This window comes from Lissotriton helveticus, chromosome 3_2 (genome assembly GCF_964261635.1).
Source record: "Lissotriton helveticus chromosome 3_2, aLisHel1.1, whole genome shotgun sequence".
NCBI lineage: Eukaryota > Metazoa > Chordata > Amphibia > Caudata > Salamandridae > Lissotriton > Lissotriton helveticus.
The window spans coordinates 254,680,139-254,705,483 of NC_136062.1; the positions used below are offsets into that span (position 1 = coordinate 254,680,139).

Sequence of the window (25,345 nt, forward strand, 5' to 3'; positions counted from 1 at the left end):
TACTAAGCTCTTTACTTTCAGATTGTAAATTATCCCCTGACGAAGGGCTACGTCCCGAAATGCATAGGGATACTGGGATACTATTGATACAATTGGATGCTGCTGAACCATAAATTGCGTGTACAGTTTTGCCATACAGTCACTATGAAGTTCAGGTTATACGTTTCACTCCTCACCCACATGTTCACGGATACACAAGCAAAGTCCACAGGACACACGAAACATTGACTTAGCTAATAGGCCTGACTTGCATTCGGAGTCCTGACTAAAATATTTTTAAATAGCCTGCTGCAGTCAGTAAAAAATACTAAACAAAAAATATTGCTTTTTATATTTAGTGCATCTATAACATAAAGAATACAATGTGTGATTATTCCCTGTACATTAGAGATGTAAAATGCTACCTCATTATCATATGAAATCTCTTTACATAACTACACTTTCGTAATTGCCTTATTAACTTTCTTGCTTTCTCAGATTTGTTTGAAAATGCACCATTTACCCACTCTTTTTTCAAAATGTTCTCGGGGAGGGGGGAAAGAACTCCACCGACCCCACTTTAAGATGGTCGAGCTTGCTCGCTATGCTTGATAGTTACAGGTCACTCATCTTGAACTTTTACGCTCACTACTTTCAAACTTCACTAGCGGCCACTGTATGATATGTGGAGGACAGAGATCGTAAGGGGAACCAAATTTGACTATAGCAAGCAAGCCGAGCATCTGAGATTGCTAGGTGTGCAAGTTCAGGAGACTCAGGCCGGCCCGGGCCCAGTCCAGGAACGGTTCCCATATATTACGGGACCTTGAGCACAGGGGCATAAGTTCCCAAAAAGTGTATCAGCCAAATGTTTAGACGTTTTCCTACTGGCTGCTTCTGTTTTATGAAGATGTTTATTTTTAGCCAGCACGTAATGCGTCTTTTACTGGCAAGGCCGTTTGAAAGCTATTTTGGTGCTGGGGCCTTCTCTCTCCCCCTACAACTAGGTTCCATTGGTGTACCATCAAATTTGACAGTCTGATACCCAAAGAGGTATAAAGACTTTGGTAGGTACCTTTAGTTCAGGACCTGCTGTTACATCCTTACTTTCTTTTATTGGATTTCCCTTCCGTAGTAGGTTGGTCACCCAGGTGTCATATGCCACAGCAAGTACAGGTGTGTAGACCCACACTAAAGGAATCGGCTTTATTATATGCATCACACAGAATCCTATCCATTTATTCTGTATCCCAAATGGTGTTTTTCATTTTACCTTTTGTTGTATTATAGCAATAGTTATCTTGTTTTGTGATTTGCAAGAATCGAGATCAAGGACTGTTTTTTCCCCCTTTTTTTTAATGCTTTAGGTAACATTGCTGTGTGGCGGAACCCAATTAACTCCAGATGTTCAGCACATTCATACTCCATTAAACCATGGCTTATCAGCTCTACAGAAATACAACCTTGGGAAACAGCCTTCAGGAGAGTCTAGATGAACTTATACAGGTATGAAGAAACATGGTAACTAATGACTTACAAGTGATTGCTTAGTAGTGTTATAACTGCTATAGGAGCGAACCTGTAACGTACATTTGCTGCAGCCTACGTTCCTATATCTTCCTTGTTGAATATCTGTTTTCATGTTGGTGTAGCCATGTCTGCTAAGAGACAACCCTCAATTAGTAATTAAGGTAGACATTTAAAGTTGGGTGGCGGAGCACGCGATCAGCAGAGGATATGGCCTGCTGTCTCTTGGCTGAGGACTGCTCTCCTGATTTAGTGATCAGGAATCTTTAAAGCTTTCAGTGCAGCTGCTAGTATGGTAGTTTTACGCAATGCAACAAACTGTGCTGACATAGCCAATGCTTATTTAGGTAAACTCGCTTGTTTTAAAAAAAACTAAATTTCGTGCCCCTGACATGTGGGACGTATTCTTCCTATGCACTGAGACCAATAATTGGTTTCTCGGCGTTGGACCCCATGGCTTTTCCTGGATAGGGAAATCTAGTGATGATTGCACCGGGAAACTCTGTTGGGTAGCTGTGCACTTTATAAATCTTTTAAATCTTGAATAAAATCTTCCCTTAAAAGGGCAGTTTGACTGTCATTGTACTCCTACAACCCTGTGATGGATGGGCTACCAGGTCAGAGGTATTCAAGAGCCTTGACTCTGTTGGGATCCCTGCATTTCTCCAACTTCTGAATGGGTTGAGGGTAGACCAGAAGCTTCTTATTCAGTGATTAACCAGAACACCACAGAAGCACAGCTGATGACAGTCTCACCAGAACAGGCAGTAGCCCTGTAAACCCTATTGACCATATAAGAAGTCCAGTGTGCATCTTCGTCCCTCAGCTGGCTATGAGGAAAAACACTGGTGTCGACAGGCTATCGGAAGAGTTCTTTGTGACTTATGGTGGCCCCCAGTGCCGTTCTACATGTGTGTACATTGTAGCCGTCAGAAAAGCAAGACTACCAGACTTGTCCATGAAGAATTAACTTTTTCTATGTAAAATTTGTATTGGATTTTTCATTGCAAACCGCACATGTAACAAGACAAATCGTTGTGGTAAATAGTGGAAGTGAAGCAATGTATCAGAAAGAAACACAGTAAACGAGAATACAAAGTCACACTTAGTTGTCATCTGATCTGTTAGTGAGAGGGACCAGGTGAAAATTAGGGAAGGAGACAGGAACTTGTTGCGTGTATCCCGTAATCTAAACACCGGGGGTAAACGAGAACTGGGTAGGGAAAATTTGCAAGAGCTGCCTGTGGCAGCTGTTGGGAGCAAGGTTTAGACCCGATCGGACAGATCTCAGGTAGTTTGGTAGGAGGGAGGTGAGGTAGGAGGGGAGTGTTTTCCTCGGGCGTTTGTTCCATCACAAGTCTGGGAATAGCAGGTATGCAGGGGCCCAGGTCATCGGATAAACATTTCAGTGTCTGGAGGATCTATTGTGTCATGGGTATGGCAGTAATGACTGTGGGGCGTGGGGTGTTCAAGTTCGACTAGTTGAAGGAATTGCGCATCTAATTTGGGCCCATTGTGGAGAAATGGGGAGATTTGCAGCGATGTCAAACCTCTTCGTAGCGAACGGCATTCGCCTCCTCTCCGACCATGAAGCATTAATTATCTATATACCTAATGTGGCAAAGATCACCTAGATACAGTATTCTGAATAGCCATCATAAAATTGTTAACATGATATTGGCTAATTATTTACTGGATCAGTTACCATTGGCCATACACCCCAATGAGAATGTGTTTGCCCTGGCACGCAACATATCACCAAGTATTAGGCATCTGTTTCATGTGTTGGAGACGGTTGAATGACAGAGGCACGTCTGGCTAAACCAGGTGTGCCTCTACTACGCTGCCTAAACCACAAATGTGCCTGAACAACGCATGCCTTTACCACGCATGCCTTTTCAATCAATTTCTTGTTAAAGGCATGACTGGTATAGGGATGTGTGGTAAAGATCGCACCCTAAGCCACCTGCCCTTAGCCCGAACAACTACCCTGACTCCTCATTAGCCCTACAAAAAATACCCTAACCTGTGCCCTAAAAACCTCTCCAATTCCCCCTGACCCTAAAAACTGCCCCCCTAGCCCTAATCACTATGCTGCAATCCTAACGCCCTAAAAACTATCCTGGACTCCCGCAAGACCTAAAAACAATCCCCCTTGAGCCCTAAAAGCAACCCCTGACCCCCCAGCCCTGAAAGCCACTCCACCCCCAGACCTGAAAACAACCCTGACCCCCCTAAAGCTACCCCAGGCACATCACTGCACCCTCTCCCGATCCTCCCTGGGCCCGCCCATCACAGCATCTAGACCGCGCATATGCCTTAACCATGCATAATTAAGGCATATGCGTGTTTAAGGCAAGTGTGGTTGCGCTTGTTTTGGAACGGCATGCCTGGCTCTGCCTGTGTTGTTCAGGTAGGTTCCAGGTTCACTGTATATCCACAATCTATTCTATCAATTCACATTGTCTTTGTTGGAAGTGCATGTTTGTGGTACTGAGATTACTGGTCCCCAGGGATTGTATAAGGCATTGGATATCATTTTTACGTGCACAGATGATGGTGTAGGTTCTTGTGGGCCGACTGATTTCAGAAACGTGCCTAATCCACAGAGTTACTAGGCTGGAATTGCTTCTCTCCCCACTGATCTTTCCATTGCTGATGGACCCCTTGCAAAACACTGTTTGAAGAGAGGGCAAATATTGCGTTCCACATTTAAACTGCCGACACAGTTTCACTATATGCTGATGACCTGTTGGTCTATGTCGGGTACATAGATTTGGGAATTATGCCAACAGTTAACAGGCTGGTGGTATTTGGGTCAGTCCCTGAACTATATACAAGACCAGAGTTGACAGTGGAGAGAGAATTGACTAATCCCGTAAACATCCGATCGGGATGCACTGTTTCACTATCGAATTTTGCAGATTGATCAAATAGTTCCGAATGTGATAGGCCAATGTAGAGAAGAGTTTAGGAGTGTTAAAGGGATGCATACATTTCAGGAAGTCTTTCCCACTCTCCTTTAATGGTAGGATGCCACTCACTAAAATGGTAGTGCTACATAGTCTTCTGTATTTTACCAACATACCCATGTCCCTACCCTAGGTCCTTTTCTTAAAGAACGACTCCTTTATAGAGTTGACATACGTGGGGATAGTTAGAGGGTAGTAGCACTCTGCAAACTCACCATCCCCCAGCAAGGAGGGGATGGGATCATGTACTTCAATTATACTCTGTGGTAGCACAGTCACAGTAGGCGTCCAGATGGTTAGTGGATACCATCTCATTGGACGCCAGACAGGATGTTGGACTCAGAGATGTGCAGGATTATTGTGCTTTAACTGCAATTTAAAGTCTCAGGTCACAGATACAGATGCCTTGATGTGCTGCATAGGTATTAATGTGTAGGTAAAGTGTGGTTGATCACAAGTGTCTTCTAACTATTAATCCTCGCCTATTGGGATCCCAAACACAGATCAGAAGCATACTATGGACATACGGGATGCAGTGAAGTTGGAGTGGCTGGAAGATTTAGTCAGATTGAGACCCAAAGCCATTTCAGAGTCAATGAACTTTAGAGCAACTCACTGCATGGTAGCAAGAAGGAGACTTTCTACAGATTCTAAGAACAACATATCCATGATAGAACTAATGTTGACACTGTTGCTCCTACTGGTTAGACTCCGAGTATCTTGATAGGTATTGTGTTCCTGCGATCTGGCCCCACTTGCTAACTTAATCCCTCTCCCACCCCCTACATCGCTTTTCACCCAACTCACGCAGAGATCCATCTCCTACTGCTGGCTTGCTCAGTAAACAGTTTGATTTCTACAGCAAATGACCCCCGAGTAGAACCAACATTGTGATCCTGCAAACAGCAATGAACAACAATATGACAAAGTAAATTAAAGACCTAGGGCCCCCAACACTCACAGGTTCTAACTAGCCGAATTGTTAACTGGCTACGTTAATAATGATGTAAATATCGTAAATACACCTCTGTATTCCATCATTCCTTACTGATGGACACTGACCAATATGAATGAAATGGCGTTACATATGTGAAATCAAATTATAATTTGTGACGAGCTTTATAATGCGTTTAGTGTCTCTCTCTGTATAGATCTAGCTATAGAACACTGATACAGGTAGCACCAGTGTACTTATGGTTTAATCCATTTCCATAAGAAAGGCAAAAAGATTTCTTAACGTTGGCACTTTTTGACCAAGCTGCATGCATTTTTTTTTTAAATAAAATCTTTTAAGGTACATTCTCTCTGGGTTCTTCATGGCAAGTTTCTTGCAGATCCGTGTAGTAGGGGCCAATATAAAGAAGGGATAGCTCCAAAAAAGGGAGATTTTCCGTTTGAGTTCCTATAGAATTCTTGACTCTTTGGTACAGAAACTGTTGAATGGTACTACACCAAATTTGACGTGAAGGTAGAACTTTAATTCTTTGGTGGTTTTGATGAAAATCCATCCATTTAAAAAAAAAATATTTGCATTTAAGAAGAGGCTTGAGTTAGGCATAGACAAATTTAAATTTTAGAGATATCTGGACAGGACTGTGCAGATTTGCAAATCCAGCACTGACTTTCCAAAAATATGAACCTTAACCCCCTCTCCCCCCCTTCTACCCCACCTTTTTACGGTATCCAGTGCTGGCTTCATGGACCCTCCTGGGCTTCAGGATTTAGAGTACCAATGCTGGGCTTAGCCAACAGTCACATGTGGTGGTTGTCTGCATGTGCTGAAGTGAGAAGAGGGTGTTGGCTGAGATCCAGGCCTACAACCAACCCACAAAGCTTACGGAGAAAGGCTGCGTGCACCAGAGGTTTACTGTCTGCGAAGGGTAGGACGCAGGGCCTTGCAAGAGACCAGGCCCTCCAACTAACACCACTTGGCAATGAACAGCATAAGTTGGCTGCCCTCACAGTTGAGTGCCAGGCTCTACAGCTGACCCCGGCTGTGTATGGCTGTAGTCTGTGCACAGTGGGCCTAGGCTGCTCATCGTGATTTGGGTGCATGGGCTGGCCAGAAGCAAGACAGTGCAGCCAAATCCTTCGCAGATTGTTGCAGGCTATGTCCTGCAGGGATTGGCCATCTGCGGAAGGTTGGACGCAGGTACAGGCCAAATGGAATTAAACCCAAGATGGTTCATGACCGCACTATTGTGTAAGCACTAGTGTATCATCCAAAGAACCGTTAGTATCGTTCTTGGGGTGAACTGTATTATATTCTACATTTGTTGAGGACTATACTGATAAAGGCGAGATATTGGAGAACCTGTAAAAAAAATAAAATGCAATTTTGTTGGCATGAGAGTCAAGATTGTGTTTTTGTAGAAATTGAGGGAAATTGCTCAGGCACCGTGTTTGAAACCATTTGTCCTTGAGGGAGTGTATCGTACGTATGGATGCAAGTAATTGTTGTATAGTAGCGATACTGTTGGAGTGTGACAGAGATAAGAAGTGAGCTGTATTGAGTAGATATTGAGATCAGCAGAACTGTATTTAGACATTGTACTGCTTTTATTTTGCAGACTGACATTTTCCTGCTTGCACTACAGTGCCTAATTAAACAGTTGGAGGTGGCAAAATGCCCCTTGGGAGGAAGCTGGGGAAGCGGGTAATGGAGGTGGAAACAGTACCTAATAAAGACCGCAGTCACCAAGGGGCATATTCCGGTGTCAAGAATGTGTTTGCCAAGCTGTGAAATGTCCGCTAATCCAACAGAACAGAATTATTCTTTAACTGAAAGAGAGCTACTTCTGTGTCTTTGGGTGGGTGAAAACTTCAGAATGTTTTTGTTGGGTGCAATGTTTGTTGTACAGAAACAAACCTTTGAAGAACATGTTGTCCCCAGGTGGTTGCTGCATGTTAACAGTTACGTTGACTAGTTTAGTTGCAAATTACAATTTTACCAATATGAGATTCTGTATATACCAGCACAGAAAAACATTCAATGTTCACTGTATGTCTAGTTTACCCTTGGAGGAAGAGGAGAATGTTATAGTTCAAGAACCGGAGTGTGGAGTTGCATTTACCATCGGGGATGGGTGTGTTTGGTGCCAACACGAAAGTTGATTGCTGAAGTAGAAAAATTTGCATCCATCAACGCTGTGTTAGGGTACTTCTTGTGCGAGTCGTCTTGGGACCATAAGCTGCAGGATAAGTTTAAGGGTTTTTCCGAAATACTCGAGGAAATTGCTGGGAAGAATGAAGTTTTGGCTATAGGTGACAAAATTGTGCCTCAAATGGACTAAGAAAGAAGTCCTGAAAGTCATCTTGGCATGTTGACACCAAGAGTATTTATGTTGGCCACTTGTGGATTTATTTTAATTTTATTTAGTGTTTTTTATATAGCACGAGCGTGACCCGTTGGGGTGTCAAAGGGCTTAACAGAGATATAGCAGTCCCGAATGCGACCAAAAGCAAGCAACATAGACTTATGCATAAAGATAATATAAAACAGTATAAAAAAAGCGGACAGTAAAAGTTCTCAGGACTTACAATAATATCTGAGACTGACGAATACATCCAATTACAAATTATCTTTTACCGTCCAAAGAGTCGGAGTCTAAAGTTTAGCTGAGCGATTTGTTTCAGTAGTTGAACGAGATAGGGGACCCAGGAAAGGACTGCGTCGATCCCAATACGAAATCAGTTCAGGAAGTCCTTGTGGGGCCCTCTGATTTATGAGTCTGTAGTGAACGGAATGGTGATTCGATTGACGGATAAATTAGTTGATTCTTTGTAAAGAGTTATGGTAGGAATTTCCCCATTAGGAAGATCTTCGCTTCCTTCTTGAATTTTGAATGGAATGGTATTCTTCTAATGTTTGTCGGTAGCGAATTCCAGAATCCGGGTGCGGCGCCTGAGAAAGCTCTGCTGGAAGCGTGGCTGTTTCAGCACAAGATCTTTTGCGCCTCAGGAGTACCTGCCTCCTCCGGATATCATCACTTTCTGGGCATGATATGCCAGTGTTTTTGAATGTATCGCCTTATGTGTGATACAGGCCAGTTTGAGTTGAACTCTTGCTTTGTATGGTAGCCAGTTCAGAGCTTTTAATTATAGAGAGATGGGATCAAACTTTCTAGATCCAGTAATGAGTCTTGCGGCTGCTTTGAGACAAGCTTTTAGCGGCGCTTTTGAGGTATTGGGCAGGCCAGATAAAGTTGAATATACGTATTCGATCCTCGCAATGACCAACGCCTGAACCGCCATTTTGAGGTCTGACGTTTCTAGGAGTGGTTTCAGTTTTCTAAGTCAACTCTGGTGGTACCGGGTGTTTTTAGCCATCAAGTTGGTGTGGCTTCGCATGTTTAGGTTCTTGTCCAGCGTGATTCCTAGTGATTTGGCTCAGTCCACTAAGGTAGGGTGCAGTTAAGGGCGGTGATCAGTGTGGTCCATTCCTTTATTTCAAAAGACATTTTTTGTGGTGGAGAGGAAATTAATAGGAATTCAGTTTTTTGCTCGTTTAGTTTAAGCTGATTACTTGTTAGCTATTGAATGGTCATATTTAGCGCTTCATTCATTGACTTGATCTCCTTCAGTGACGAGGCTTTAATGTAGATCTGTGTGTCGTCAGCATACATATGAAACAAGATGTTGGCGTGTCGTAGTCTCTCAGCAAGCGTTTCCATGTAGAGGTTAAAGAGAGTTGGGGAAAGAGTTGATCCTTGTGGTATACCAATCATAATAGGGGACGGCGATGATAGCGGTTGATTAACTAAAAATCTTTGTGATCTATTCTCCAAGAAAGATTTAAATCATTCGAGGACAGTTCCCAACAAGCCCATCCTGTTTTTGAGTCGATTTAGCAGTTTATCATGGTTTACGGTGTCGAACGCAGATGAAAGGTCCAGAAGAATGAAAAGACAAGCTTTGTCTTGGTCTAGAGATTGCTAGGCGTCATCCACTATATGAAGTATTGTAGTTTAACGTACTGTGGTCTGAAACCTGATTGGCAGCCGTCCAGAAGATTATATTTAGAGATGTCTTGGCACAGTCGTTGGTGCACACATTTTTCTAACACTATCGCTAATAAGGGTATATTGGATACTGGCCTGAAATAATTTGGGTAAGCAGCATTTGATGTCGGTTTTTTCATGATGGGGATGACTTGCCCAGTTTTTAGGCAGTCTGGTATGGAGCCTTGAGACAGAGGCATTGATTATTGTGGTCCAGATGGGGACAACAAATTGGCGAGAATTTTGAAGGGAGAGGATCGTTGAAGTGGTTGGTTTTGTCGACAAGAGGATTTTGGAGATGACGATGATGTTGTCATATAACTTGAAAGAGGACCATCGAGCTTCATTTTTGGGCACTGATTGGACGGATGGTGAAGGTTCATAGATTTGTGAAGCCGATAGGGAGGGTAGGTTTAAAGCGGCTGCTCTAAGCTCACGTCCCTGTTGAATCGTTGTCCTTCTTCAGAGGCAAAATCATTTCTCACAGTTTATTAGGGGTTTTGTTGCTTCTTTAGAGGATTTGGCCATTTATTCGACTGCAGCTTTACCATTTCAAAGAGTTTACGTGGTCTTTTATGAGCATTGTCCAGTTCCAATCTAAAATCTTTTTTTTGATTTGAGAATGCTTTTGTTATGAGTTTCCGGTCTTTCTTAGTAGTTTTAGTTGGGGGCATGATGGGTGTTGTTTCCGTTCGGTTTGTCTCAGTTCTCTTCTTTCCTCGTTCAGGGCACTACTAAACCAATGATTTTTGTGTCTATCCGTCATTCTTAGTTTGTCTGACATCTTTGCGTTGTCGTGTTCCGTGAGTTTGCAGACATTTGTAATGTTAGAGGGTGGGAGAAGATCCTTCTCGCAAAGCGCAGCCAGTTTCTCATAGTCTAGGTCTTTATCATCTCTGTTCCATATCTTCGGTTTGACAAATTGTGTAGATCTTTCCTTTACAACTCCTGGAATGTAGAAGTTTATAGAATGGTGGTCTGACCAATCGCATTGAGGGATTGAGATTTTATTGACTGCCTTTTCCCTTGAGATGATCAGGTCTAGAGTAGATCCTTTGCAGTGAGTTGGGAGAGTGCAGGCTTGGGTGAGATTTTGTTCAGGTAGGAATGTTCTAAAGACATTGACCTGGCTATCGTTAATATTTATTTATTTATAAAATTTTATATAGCACGGACTAGATTACGAAGGATATCAGAGTGCTTTACAATTATAGGTAAGTTAACAATCAAAACATGAGTCGAACATGGGTAGTAAAATAATCATAAGATCTATAGTTCACGCATAACAATTCAATTATAAGTCCAAAGAGGATAAAGGGGGTTTTATAATGTAGCGTGGTGATATAAGGGTATTAAGTGAACAGTCATAAACATGCATAATAGTCAATACTATAGTAAAATCTAAACATGAATTATATGGGGGCTTCTACTAAACATTGAGTCAAGTGGTAAGCAACTAATAAAACATTTACAATCCTGGGTGCGCGTGCGATGGTAAAGAAGATGTAACAAGGATTTGAGGGGAGCAAAACACAAAATCATGTACAGGAAAATAAACACTACAAAGTAACCATATACAGGGGTTAATCATACTATACAATGACCAGCGCCTTTCGGGCGGAAAATAAAGTACAAGAAAGGTATTTATATTGTCCCTTCTATTAAGGTAAGAACTTCTTCATGAGGAATTTCTTTGCTTCCAATTTGAAAGCAGCCTTGGAAGAGATCCTTCGAATTTCGGGTGGAAGGGAGTTCCAGATTTTAGGAGCAGATCCTGAGAAAGCTCGGTGGCAAGTTCTATTTTTGCGGAAGGACCGTGGTTTCAGGAGGAGGGAATTAGCACTCTTTGACGATCTACCCTCCTCCAGAAAGTTCTAGTTTTTGTGCAATGTAGGGGTTTTGAAGTGGAGGGTTGTGTGTGAAAGGCAGGCAATCTTCAGATGAATTCTAGCTTCATAGGGTAGCCAATTTAGTGATTTTAGAACCGGAGAGATGTGTGTATTATGCTTGGTGCCCATGATCAGTCTGGCCGCTGCGTTAAGAGATGCCTTTAAGGGGGCCAAAGACTATTCAGGTAGTCCACATAGCATGGCACTGCAGAAGTCAAGTCTCGGTAGAACAAGTGTTTGGACCACTTGCTTGAAATCTGCTTGCGGGAGAAAAGGTTTCAGATTCCTGAGTGTTCTTAGGAGGTGGTTAGTTCACTTGCACACGTTGCTGATGTGAGACTTCATATTCAGATGCTTGTCCAGAGTAATTCCTAGGGATTTAGCTGAATAGATGATGCGGGGGGAGCAGTTGAAGGCGGTTAGTTGATTCATCCATAGGTCGATATTAGGAGTATATTTCGGAGGATAAATTAGGAGGAATTCTGTTTTGGAGGCGTTTAGCAGGAGGTGATTCATAGTCAACCAGTTTTGGGTAGTCAGTGGGGTAGAATTGAGTGAGGTGATGTCCTCCGGAGAGGAGATTTTCAAATAGAGTTGGGTATCGTCTGCATACATGTGGAACCTAATTTAGAACGTTAGCTAATGGTTTCAGGAACAGATTGAAGAGAATGGGAGATAACGAAGATCCTTGGGGAACCCCCATGCTGACAGGGGATGGCTGGGAGAGTGAGTGGCTCGATTTTAACTCTTTGGGTTCTGTGTTGTCGGAACGACCCAAACCAATGCATCACCTGACCTTAGAGGCCCATCCTATGTTCCAGAATGAATAGGATATTGTCATGATTAACAGTTTCAAATGCTTGAGTGCCGTCTTTCTGCCCCTACCCCTGGGTCTCCTTGTGCTGGGGGGAGATTTTAATGCGGTGCTTGATGGGGGAGTAGATAGATTCCCGGCACGGCTTCATACACCATCCCAGAAGTGGCTCCCTGACTTCCTCGAATCACTGCGACTGGTTGATAGCTGGAGGGTGCGTAATCGGACTCGGAGATGCTTCACTCATGTGTCCACTGCACACAATAGTATGTTCAGATTAGACTATATATTGATACCTGCGGCAATGGCGGACACAATTAGGGAAGCAACATACCTGGGGAGGGGCATCTCAGATCATTCCCCGATGTGGTTACAGGTGGAGATTGGGCAACCAGCGGTTGGCAGAGTAGCTCCAAGTAATGCATGGCACTTGAAGGATCCAGCTACAAAAAGGGAGATGCACCAAATCTCGGAACACTATTTTCAGGAGAATCTGGGTACCGTTGATTCAGCACAATCTCTGTGGGAGGCATATAATGTAGTGCTGCGGGGTAAGAAGAAACACCAGGCAGAGGTAACCAGGGTGGAGGCAGAAGTTGCGGGTCTGGAGAAACGAGTGGCCGAGACTGCTGCTCAGGGAGACCAGTATCTGTTGAAATTGAAACACGATGAGTACAAGGGCCTCTCCAGGGAGGGCAGTCTCTCAAAACAATGACATACAAAGTTGAGTATACAAACATGGAGATAGGGTAGGTAAGTTAATCGCCTGGTTAGAACATGGAGAGCGGGCCTCTCGTTTGGTGCCTGAGTTAGAAAGGTTGGGATCTGATAGAATTAGGGATCCGCAGGGAGTGGCAGAAGCCTTTTCTGAGTATTATAAAGACGTATATACCTCAGCGAATGGCTTTACCGAGACCGAAAATGGCGAAATGATCAGAGATAGTCATGCCGAACCTCTCGGAGGACCATAGAAAATATTTAGACTCCCCCCATTACGGATGATGAAATTGTGCAAGCAATTAGAAACATAAAATCTGGGAAGTCAACAGATCCTAATGGGGTGCCTATAGAGCTATATAAATTGAACGCCCATAAAATTGCTCCGCATATCCGAGCCATGTTTCTCGAAAGTAGGGAGCTGGGACAACTTCCATACGACCAGCAGGTGGCTAATATTGTAGTTATCAATCAAATGGGGGAGGAGGAAGTTCTGATCCATTCAGTTTCCTATTATTAAATCTCAATTAATCATAAGGGAAGGATCACTTGTCCTGTACAACCAGGGTATACAGGAACTGCATGGGGTTTCTCACAATAAAAAACCCCCTCATGCACGTGATGGGAAAGTCGTGGTAGCGGTATATGTTGTCAACATCCTTGTTGTCAAGTGATCCTTCCCTTATGATTAATTGTGAATATTGTAGTTATTCATAAGACAGGCAAGACTAAGACATCCCCTTCCTCTTATCGACCCATATCGCTTCTCAATGCTGAACCCAAGATATTGGCGAAACTACTCGCTACTAGATTGGCCAAGGTCATTACGACCCTGATACACCCCGATCAATCTGGCGTCATGCCGCGTCGCAATACAGCCCTGAACTTGCGGAGACTCCACAGGGTCCTGGGTGGATCCCGGAAGATACTGGAACCGACGGTTTTGGTGTCCCTGGATGCCACTATGGCATTTGATAGAGTTGAATGGGCTTATTTATTTGCGGTTTTGATCAAGATGGGCTTTGGCTCGGAGTTTGTTGGGTGGGTTCGACTGTTGTATGCCGCGCTTTTGGCCAGAGTGATCGTGAATAATTGTAAGTCAGCTGATTTTAAGCTCCAGAGGGTCATGAGACAGGGATGTCCATTGTCCCCACTTCTCTTCGCACTGGCGTTGGAGCCTTTGGCGGCTTGGGTCCGGTGGTACTGGTCGATACGTGGCTTGCGGTGGACGCCAGAATGGGAGGATAACATTTCGCTTTACGCGGATGATATCCTGCTATATCTCACTAACCCAAGGGTGTCCCTGATTACTTTCTTAGATGTCCTGGCCATATTTGGTATATACTCCGGGTTTGCTATAAACTGGACAAAGTCGGTGTTATTTGTGATACGGGTGAGCCACCTGTGGTCCCACAGTCATGCCCTATAAAGATCGAGCTAGTGGGATTTAAATACCTTGGCATATATATATATATATATATATATATATATATATATATATATATAACACTAGACCCAAAAGTGAGATATGCTAATAACTTAGAACCCCCCTTGGGTCGGTACAAAAAAGATCTGGAGCGTTGGAGGGCTCTCCCCTTGTCACTGCTGGGGAGGGCAGTGTTGTTTAAGATGATGGCCCTGCCCCGGTTCCTCTACGTGCTTCAAAACACAATCGATCCAGTGCCTGTCACTTACTTCAGGGAGCCCGAGGCACTCCAGCGGCAGCTCCTCTGGGATGGCAGGCCCCGCATAGCTCTTGTCAAGCTGAATCTCCCGTGGTACGATGAGGGTATCGGTCTCCCAGACTTGAAATATTACTGGGCCTCGCATCTGGCGGCGGTGAATCAGATGATTTATAGTCCTCTGGGGGACCTAGGCTATGCTATGGACTGTGGGCAGGCACCAGGTGGAGACCTCAGTAGAGCCTTGTATGTCAAGCCCGGAAGATTCACTTTGGCGGGCCTGGCTGCCCATGCCGTACATGTCTGGCACACGGCTACTAAGAGCTTGGGATGGGAGGGGAGACTGACAATGGCCACCCCCCTGTTTAGCTCAGAGAGACTCGAAAGCTTGTGGCAGTCTAAGGGGTTCGATAAGTGGGACCTCATCGGAATCAGTCAGATCAAGGATGTGTGGGGGAAGGGCGGTATGCAGACTTTCGAGTCTCTTCAAAAACAAAACAGTTTGCATGACAAGGAACACTTTCGGTATCGACAGATTAGACACGCCCTTTTTGCCCTCATACCTAGAGGCACGGAGCTTCCGAATGCTTCTCCCCTTGAGGACCGAGTGCTTGACGGGCCCATCCCAGAAAAATCAATCTCCCTAATATATAGGAAGCTTGTAAATAATATGGAAGACCCACTGGGGAGTATTAGAACAGCATGGGGAGCGGACGGATTAGAGTTAGATGATGAAGATTGGGTAGAGGTTGTTTCCTCTCACAAAGTGGTTGCGATTCAGATGAGGCTTAGGTTAGTGCAACTTAAGATCCTACATAGATCATACATCACAGGGCCGAGATTAGTGCACATGGGACGTGTAGTGAGTGGACACTGTAGGAGAAGTTGTGGAGAACTGGGCACTTTCATGCACATACTATGGTACTGTGAGGATATACATACCTATTGGATGAATATACATGATGTGATCAAAAAGTGCTGGGGGAGGAGATACAACCAGAGACCCGGAGATGTATATTGAATGTGTGGGAACCCACAGATTTGACTGGCTATCAGAAACAGTGGGTGACGTTGGCGTGCATGGTGGCTAAGCGTAACATTGCTCAATTGTGGGGAGCTAGCAGATCGCCCCAGCATACCAAGTGGGCCCAGGATCTAGACTGGTGTATGTTTAGGGAAAGGGCGGTGTATGTGGCAAGGGGCTGCCCGGAGAAGTGGGGGAAGATCTGGGGGACCTGGAATAGTTATCGTGGCGACTTGTGTACACCCCCGACGAGACAAAGGGAAGTTGAAACACAAGACTCCCCGTGATCCTAATAATTTCAATATATTGTAATTTATGATTCTGTACAAATGACAATTTAAACCCTGTAATTCTGCTATATGTTGATCACCTGGTGCCAATTTTTGCTTGTTCCTTTTTCATAATAAAAAAAAAATTAAAAAAACAAAGTGTCAAATGCAGAGGAGAGGTCAAGTAGGATACGGAGGCAGAATTAATTTCGATCAAGAATTGTTAATACATCATCAATCACATGAGTGAGGGCCGATTCGGTGCTATGTCCACTACGAAAGCCAGATTGATGTTGGTCCAGGAGGTGGTAATTTTCAATGTGTGCACATAGTTGTGATTGGACGCATTTCTCCAGGAGTTTGGCAAGGTTAGGAAGTTGTTAAAATCTGTGCTATTGGCTGTGGGTTTTTTCAATATAGGCGTTACCTGTACCTCTTTGAGGCATTCTGGGATCATAACTTGTGACAAGGAAGCATTGACTATCTTTGTCCAGAAGGGGGTAATTTCATCCTTAACTAATTTGAAGGTGTTAAGTGGTAACGGGTCATTGAAGTGATTGGCGGATTGATAATCCGCAGAACCTTTTTGATGTCATTTTCGTTAGGGGGGGTAAAGGTGTCCCAGGAAGCGTTGTTCTTGATACCCCAGCTAATTGGTGTTGTCTTGTCAGGAACAGCCAGTAGGAGTGCGGGTTCATTGGGTGGCAATAGTGCCTTCCTGGCTTCCAGATCAGTGATAAGCCTATTTTTCTCCATAAAAAAGACCGCCAAATCAACACAAGAAGGAGGTATGATGTCTGAAACTGAGTGATTAGGGGCTGCTACCAAATGTTGTTTAACCATTTCAAATAGTTTCTTGGGTCGATTCGCAGCTTGGTTAAGTTGGGTTCTGAAGTAGTCCGCCTTGGCTGTCTTGATTTGTTTGTTATATGTACTTCTTGCAGCTCTAAGGTTTTTTAGATTGTCAGCGGATGGGGTGGTTCTCCAGGACCGTTCAAAGGCCCTTAGGTTACGCCGTTCGGAATTTAGGTTGCCATTGAACCATGGTTTGGAAATTCTTGCAGGAAATTTTTTTTGTTGGAGAGGGGCCATCATATCCATGATATTGGAAATGGAGGAGTTGTAGAAATCGGTAAGAGCATGTACTTCAGTTAAGTCCGAATGTGGAGAGAGGGCCTGATTGCATCGGGTAGCTAGGTTAGCTGTATTGAAATCTCTGAGATCCTTTTTCCAGATCTTTGGTTTTTTTTTTTGTGTCTTAATCCGGTGAACCTCCGAGTTGATATGGAAGGAAATGATGTGATGGTCTGACCAATCACAAGATATGATGGAGTCCAATGAGATGGATTGACCTTTGGAGATGATGAGATCTAAGGTTTCCCCTTTAGTGTGAGTAGGCTGGTCACAATGTTGAATCAGATCGTGGTCGAGTAAGAAGGATTTTAGGCATGAGACTGAATAATCATTAGTGTTAGACCAGTGAAGGTTAAAATCTCCCAGGTAGATGTAGATGTGAGACTGAGTTAAGTCTATATTGCCCGAGATGATTTCCAATAATTGTTAAATGAAGGGGAGATTGTCGCCTGGGGGATGGTAGAATGAGTGTAGTTTGCAGACCAGATGATTGTGAGAGGAGATACTGAGACAAAGGTATTCGCATGATACCGGCGCAGAAGACTCTGAAAGGGAGACTGCAAGCGTACTCCGGTGTATACATGTTAGGCCGCCACCCAGCTTCTTGTCTCTGTCAAGACGAATTATGTCATGGGTGGGGGGTACCAAGAGGTCGAGAATTGGAGTGGACGAAGATTTGAGTCAAGTTTCTGTGAGGATAATGATATCTATCTCATTCTGTTGAATGAGGTCGAAGATCTCGGAGGCTTGCTTGCTAGCAGACCTACAATTAAGTAGTATGTATTTGAGTGGAGCCGCACTATGGGGGGGAGGGGTCTGTGAGATATTGACTTGCTTGAGGTTATCCTTATTTATGACTCTGCAGTTAAGGTAGGATTCTCTGTTAGGGTTAGAATGAATGGTATGTATTAAACCATTAGGGTCCTCATTGGACGAGTAAGATTTGACCAAATTGTTGCTATCGTTGGATGAGAGATCGGATGATCTTCTTGGACGATAGGCTGTGTTAGGTTGAGGAACAGATTTGGAGGTCATAGGTGACGGGATGGTCTTAGGGAGGTGTGTCCGTGGCCTTGGAGAGGGCTATGAGCTAGTGAGGAGGGGTCTTAACAAGGGGAGATATTCAAGTGAAAGAGTTTTCAACCCGTGGAGTTCAAGGGAGAGATGGTGTAGCTGTAGGGAGATATCGTCCAAGCGTGCCAACAGGTCTGGGTGTTGGGAGAGGGGAGGAGGGTGAGTGTGGAGACCTGAAGAGGACGGTGGGTGATTAACTGTGATAGAGGGGTCCCACGCGATACCGGGGGATGCACTGGGAGAGGGTGTGTCCCTGAATATGGGCGGTGTTCCGGGGAGCATGGACCAGGAAATTGATTGGGTGTGGAGAGCAGCGGAGGGTGAAGGGTGCTGATGAGTGTAGACGAGGCTAGTGACAATAGTGGGAGAGTCGAGATGGGGGTGTTGGTCACTAAATGTTAGAGGTGTGTCAGGCAATATAGATAAGGAGGTTGGAAGTGGAGATCGGGTTAGTGGTCGCGAAGCAGGATTCAACAATGATTCGAACTCTTCTGCAGCCTGCAAGGGCACGGGAAGGATGGTGGGAGAGGAATGGTGTGAATCTGAGGGGGGGAGTGGGAGAGGAATGGTGTGAATCTGAGGGGGGGAGTGGGCGCCCTGAGATTGAGTAGTTAGCTACCACACTTTTAATCTTCAGAAAGAGTTTGTCGAACTGCTTTAGGTTTCGATTTGCAGCTTGAATAAGAACGATCTCGTTATTATAGATGGTAACGGTGAGATCTATTTTGTGGATCGTGGAGGGAGTGATGACGAGACTAAAACCATAGGTTATTTTCCTGATCTGTGTGCACTGGAAAAATGAAATGAGAGTTTTTCTCCATTGGGCTCTCTTAATCGTGAAGAAGATTAGATCAGATATGGTGTTACCATATACATACTGAAGTATGTATCTGTTATAAGAGTTTCCGTTTTTTTTTTAATAAGATTGTTTGAATTTTTTTGACGCATTCTTAGTGAGGTTAGTTGGATAGGTGATCTTAAAGGCACTGGCTCCAACTCTAGAAAGCGAAGCTTCCCTCTAGACTGCTGTTGTTAGAAGCCATTGTGAGAACTGAGCTGGTAGGGGTGTACCTAGTCGCGACATAATTGAAAGGGGGGAATGAACGCTGTGGAATTACCAGTTGATAAAGTTCGATAAAGTCAGTCAAGCTGTACACCAGCCCACGTAAAACCGCGATGACCAGGGTGGAATGAGTGAAATAGAGTTTCCAGTAGATGCAATAAAGTTTACAAAGAAAAAAACCTTAATTCTTAGAGACTAGACCATTTGTAGTCCTTTTTCCAGTTTTCGATCTTTTTGTAGTCTCTTTTTAGTTTTAACCCTTTTTGTAGTCCTTTTCTAGTTCTAGAACTTTTTGTAGTTCTAGAACTTTTTGTAGACCTTTATCAAGCTTTAGTATCGAGACCTTCACCCATGTCAGGGCCTTGGTTCAGGGTTAGCTGCCATTTTGGTCTTCCCCTCCAGGCTAGAGGGGAGCCTCCATTTTGTGAATCAATGATTGGTAATAGGGCTGAGAGTGAAGTAAAGGTGAGTAAATCTGTGGCATCGGTTTTATATGAGCCCAAAGAGTATATGGCGCTGGTTTTTGATGAGCCCAAAGAGTAAATGGCAACTATGCTGATTATAACAGATGTTAGAAAGGGCCAAAGGTTCACTAGTGCAGACCCTTTATTTAAATTTTGAGCCTGTCCTCAATCTCTGCAGGTGCTGTAACGGGGAGAGGGGGGGGGGGGCTAGATTCTCTGGCGCTGTCCCTTTAAGCGCAATTCCAGCCAGCCTCCACTTCTCAGCGAGCGCTGTATCACTTCCACAGCCGAAGCTGGCAGATAGAAGCGTCTCTCTTGACCCCCCCCCCCCCTCCCGCGGGATCTCCGACGCCCAGACCGCAAGAGCCACAGACAGGGACTCACCGGTCTAATGCGCGGTGCGCTCCTCTCTTCGCCGCTCTGTAGGTCGGCACGGGGGACCCGAAGAAGTACCAGATATTCCGGAGCCGCTGCACACCATAGGGCTCGATGAGAAGGGCTCCACAATCCTGGCTTTGGTCGGAGACTCCAGCCTGCACCAGCTCCCCGCTGCCGTCCGTGTTGAAACGCATGGGGCCTCCTGAAGTTGTAGTACTGCTATGGGCTCGACGCAGGACTCCGGGCTCCCGACTCCAGCGAGGGACTTCGGAACAGTGTAAGCTCCCCGTTGTCTGCTGTCCGTGAGGTGAGAATGTCTCGTAGCACGTCGGATGATGGGGTAGGTGAGGCGCAGGATGGTGTGGCGCAGGGCGGTGAGTAGAAGGGTTATACGGGGATAGTGGCCGAAATTGGTGATCCCCCAACCCGGATCTCACTAGCCTCCCAATGCAGATTGAAGTCCCCCATGAATAAATTGGATGGGGGGGGGGGAGCGTTTACAGAGATGATTTTCATTCAGTTGTTTATGAAGGTGGGCGTGTTCCTACCTGGAGGGTGGTAAACTGTGTGTAAAATGCATGGAAGATTCGCTCTGTTTCTTATGGAAAGAGCGAGATATTCACAGGAGTCAGAGTTAAATTGCGTGATGGCGAGATTGGAGCAGTGAATGCAGGAGATGCCTCCCTCCTTTTTTTTATTTGCTGTAGTTTGGGGGAACAAGTAGATCAATGCAAGGCGATGAAGTTTCAGTGAGCCAAGATTCCGTTAGTTCTGCTACGTCAATTTCTTGGTTTAAAATGAGATCTGCTGATCGGCAGTTAAGCAGAAGAACTAGGAGCTGTTTCATGGAGTTCTCAGGATTTGCGTCACGGTTGAAGGAGGTTAGGGGAACTCTCTTCAGGTTATCTATGCTTAACTTTGTTTTTTGGAATGGAAGTTCTACTCACGTTGATTTTGACCGTTCCAATTTTGTTTTCGCCTCCCAAGCCCGGGAGAATAGGGGCCTTAGGTGGTGATTCGTAGGATAATAGTAAGGCTAAAGTTTCTTCTTCTGTTAGCTACTTAAGTTGTTGATGTGGGCGATACTGCCTCTTTGATAGCAGCATGGCTGTATGGTTAGGGTGGCTTTGTAGATAGCATAAGGAATTTTGAATTAGCTTGATTTTTAATAGAGCTTCTTCGGTGTAGTGTAAGAAGCTCTTTATTTCAAGAATAGCGCTTTAGATGCTCTGAGATAAGTTGCCAGTTTGGAGTCTCAGGCTCAAGCTCCGTTTGAGTTGCAAATGATGTATGGATGGCGACCACGTGTCCTGAGCTCTCTCTGATAGAGAGCTTGCTGCCCTCGTGAGTGGGCCTAGCTTTAAACATCCCCATAGTTGTTACTCTAGTCATAGGAGTGACCGAAGGAACGACTCTATCCGGGGGTGGTGGCTATAGTGCCAACAGTGAAGTTCAGTCAAACACTCTGGGTTATCTGTGAGACTCGTGCTAAGGGGGCTGTAGGTGTAGAATTTATGGTTGTTGCGGTTAGAGGCACAGGTTTGCTATGTTGTAAAGGCGATGGGTTGACCTTGAACCTGATATGTTTTTTGGTGGTTGCAACCCTGATTTATGTGTCGGCTGGGCAACACGATTGGATGTATAGGGACGGACCTGTCTTGAAGCATAAGTGTTAAGCAACTCTTGCTGAAACATGGTTGATTATCCTCCGAGTGCTACTGTTTGCTGTCCTGAGGCTCTAAACTTGCGGAAATTAGCTTAGATAGCAGGGTTTCTTGTGCCGACATTGTGTCTGTTCTGGTGGGAAGATTGCTTGGCGGTGAGTTGGATTGGGTGCTAAGGGGCGGATTACGTCTTGTGGGAGTGTTGTTAAGTAACTGCTCTTTCAGGTTGGTGAAGTTGTAATTTAATTTCTTTAGATCCTTGTTGGCCCCTTGAATAAGTACTGTGCAGTTTTTATAGATTATGTTTAGATCTGCTCTTAGGTCGCGTGAGGAGGCGATCCTTAGCTTGGTGCCATGTGGAATATTTCTGGTGTCTTGTGTGTTTAATAATTTTATTAAGGTTGCCCGCCAAATTGCTATTTTTCAAGTGAAGAATATCAGGTCATTTTACAATGATGCCTTTTCTATGTTGAAAGAAGGATCAGAAATCAGTGTCTCTGGGCGTTTTCTCAAACGATTGTGTTAAAAGGTTTTAGCTGCAGCCCTGGAAAGGATGGGGGGAATATAAGATAGTGAAGGAGTTTCTGCCTGCTGTTTTTAGGCATGATCCTGCCATGTTGGTGGAATGTGCTTTCGCCAGTTGTAAGAGTTACTTTCCCATTCCCCTTCCAATTTGCTTTTATTTTTTCTCCCCCCTTTTTTTTCCTTTTCCCTTCCCTTCCTCTTCAGCTTTTCATCCTCTTTCTTTTCCTTTCTATTGCCCTTCTCCTTTCTTTCTTTTCCAAAGTTCCTGAATAGGAAATCTGTATTGGCAAAAAGTTTCAAAATGGCTGCCTCTTCGCACGTAGCAGACCACTCTAGGCTGGCAGTCCTCTATCCCTTTCCAATCTAGACTGCCAGTCCTCTTTCTCTTTTCAATATATTCCTACAGTGAAGCACATCTCTGCCATTTTGGTTCTGGACCGGACAAAAATAGAATCAGAAATAAAGATACAAATACTTTGGTGCAACGACCCTGAACAGCTACTGTGCTGGCTGTTCCTGCAGGCTGAGTGTTGTCACGCCCTGTGCACTATCGATGTGTAGGAAGGTGAGTGACCTCTCCAATTGTAGCCCGAAAAACTGCTATACTGAATGCTCTCTGTGCTCTGTACGGGTGGGGGCTGCAGCCACTGCAACAGGCTCAGAACACCCCCTCCTGTCCTGGCAGTCGTCGCACTCCGTTCCTCCTGTTTGGTTCAGAGAAAACCCTGCAGAGTCAGTGGGTCTCCAGACCCGAAGAAAGCACTCCAGGAGAGTTCTAGGTTAGGTAGGGTAATCTATCTAACCCCCATCAACAATTCCTTGAAGGCTTTTTTGGCAAAAGTAGGTAGAGGACTCTGGTGCAAGTTCAGAATACATATAACCTGGCTTTTTCAGTGGTACCAAATAAGACCTGGTCAGCATTGTCCAGGTGAATTATTTTCCACAAGTGAATGTGGTCAAAATGGTGCGAAACTTCACATTCCTGCATGATGTCTTTGCCAGTCAGGGATTCCAGAACAATATAGTAGTGTCTGATAATGTGCCACAATTTGTCATTGAGAAAGCGAGACTGTATCTTGCCAAGTTTGCTGTGTGACCCAAAAGGATTCCCTGTTGCATCCTGATTCCAGAGGAGAAGTAGAGCAGTTCAATGAGGTTGTAAACTAGTGTACTCTGTTAACTGTTAAAGGGGGAATTAGTTGGAGGAAAGTCTGGATTTTCACTGCACCAGTACCTGGTTTTTCACTTTTCTTTTAATGTCCTTATTTGTATTTTAACAAAACAAAAAGAACCATAACAAAATCGGTTACAGTCATGCAGTAACATACATTTCACTCCACTTAAGATCCCGGAGATTGAGTTTCTTTTCCTGAAAATGTTGGACAAGGAGAGTTGTCAATTTCCCTGCTTTCAGGGTACGCAAGTGCTCTTGTAAGCGCACCTTCACTTTGTGTGATGTGAGTCCAATGTAGTGCAAACTGCACGTGAGCCTGTAAATTACATGTGTGTTATTGTAATTGCTGAATTTATTTAAATCCCACACTTTCCCACTCGTGAGAAAAACACTTTTAGTGCTTGAGTTAGAACACACACTGAACAACAACCGCAGGGATAATGACCTTTTGGCAGACTTGACTCCTGTTTCTTCTGGCTAAGAAGAGTATGAACCAGCCTATCTTTGAGGTTCGAGGCCCTTGTGAAGGCAAATCGAGGAGGTGGCATCTTCTCCCCCGTGTCCAATAATGACCAGTGCTTCCTTAACCCCTTCACGGCGGCGGCTATTCCGCCGCAGTGCTAAGGGGAGGGGGGGGGGGCGGTGGGGTGGATCAAACTTCGTAACAACAGGTAGAAAGATATTAACCCCTTGTATGCTTGTGACGGAACGGTTCCGTCATGGCCCCGCCCGCCCAATAGAACGCTCAGCGCAGGCACGGCGAGCGGGCCGTGACGGAACCGTTCCGTCACAAGCACAGCTCACCCGAGGCTTGTGACGGAACGGTTCCGTCACAAGCATACAAGGGGTTAATATCTGTCTACCTGTTGTTACGAAGTTTGATCCATAGTTTACAAAACACTCAACCTTGTGTTTGACATTCCTCTCTAATAGGGCCTCATTTGGTGTATTCAGGGCACGTTTGCGTGCTCTCGTAATCACCTTGGCAGGATAGTCCCTATTTCTTAATTTTGTGACCAACTTTTGAGATTGTTCCATAAACTACTCCGTAGAGGAACAGTTCCTGCGATACCTCAAGAACTGTTGCATACATTTTTAGGCAATACATCATACAATACTGCATCATAGCTACGACGGGCCTTATGAGAAATTAATTTCAGAATATCCACACAGCCACCTTAAGGTATCTCAGGGTTACTCCTTCTCTTGAATGCTAGGGAACCAATACTTATCTTTAGTTTGAAAGGAAGCACCCCTCCGGGGCCATCTAGACATTTCCCACCTCAACATCCAGGCTATAATAGGTCCTCCATTTACCCCATACCTTTTGAAATTTCTTCGGGCACCCCCTCGCCTCATAGGTAACCCTTTTAGCTGCCATATACATAGCCATCCCTGCCTTCCACTCTCAGGGCAGAGGAGCGGTTGTAGCACCCCAGGTTCTTGCTAGGTCCCTTTTAGCTACTACCAGGGCGAACATAGTAAAGATGAGCTATGGTCGGCCCTGATCTACATCCCCCGGTATGCCCAGCAATATAAATTTAGGGACCAAGGGTATAGTCGCTTCTAAAACCTTGCTCAGTTCCTGCAATACCTTTTCCCAGTAGGCCTGTATTTTAGAAGAGTCCCAGATGGTGTAATAAAAGTCTCCCCTCTCATAGCCCCATCTCTGACAACTAGGATCGCTGGCTAGGCCCATTTGGTGTAGACTGGCCCTGTCATAATTGGCTCTGTGAAATATTTTATATTGAATGAGGCGAAGGTGAGATTTAATTGCCACCTCCCTATGGTGCATCTGGGCTGCTTCCCAATCTGTTTTTGAGTATGCCTAAATTTCCTTCCCAGGTATCTCTCTCAACTTGCCCAGCCTGTCTGGTATATTATTATTCAAGGTCCGATAAGTGAGTGATACCGCCTTGGTAAGCATGTGCTCCAGTAACAGGCGCCCCTCCAATGGTGCATAGTCCAGGTTAAGTTCTCTACCTACCAGGCATGT

At 44.7% G+C, this 25,345-nt stretch overlaps 1 protein-coding gene across 2 annotated transcripts in view; it reads left to right on the top strand.

The window, feature by feature from the left end:
- GTF2A2 (general transcription factor IIA subunit 2) overlaps nucleotides 1–25,345 on the top strand; it is a 122,156-nt gene that overhangs the window by 33,468 nt on the left and 63,343 nt on the right. Inside the window, exon 2 of one of the 2 annotated variants that reach the window (XM_078685155.1) lies at nucleotides 1,347–1,485. In XM_078685155.1, the coding sequence (XP_078541281.1) occupies nucleotides 1,414–1,485 (72 nt within the window). In that variant the 5' untranslated portion in view covers nucleotides 1,347–1,413. Of the gene's footprint in view, nucleotides 1–1,346; nucleotides 1,486–22,617; nucleotides 22,741–25,345 lie in introns of those variants that run through there. The other variant, XM_078685157.1, reaches the window with a different exon arrangement.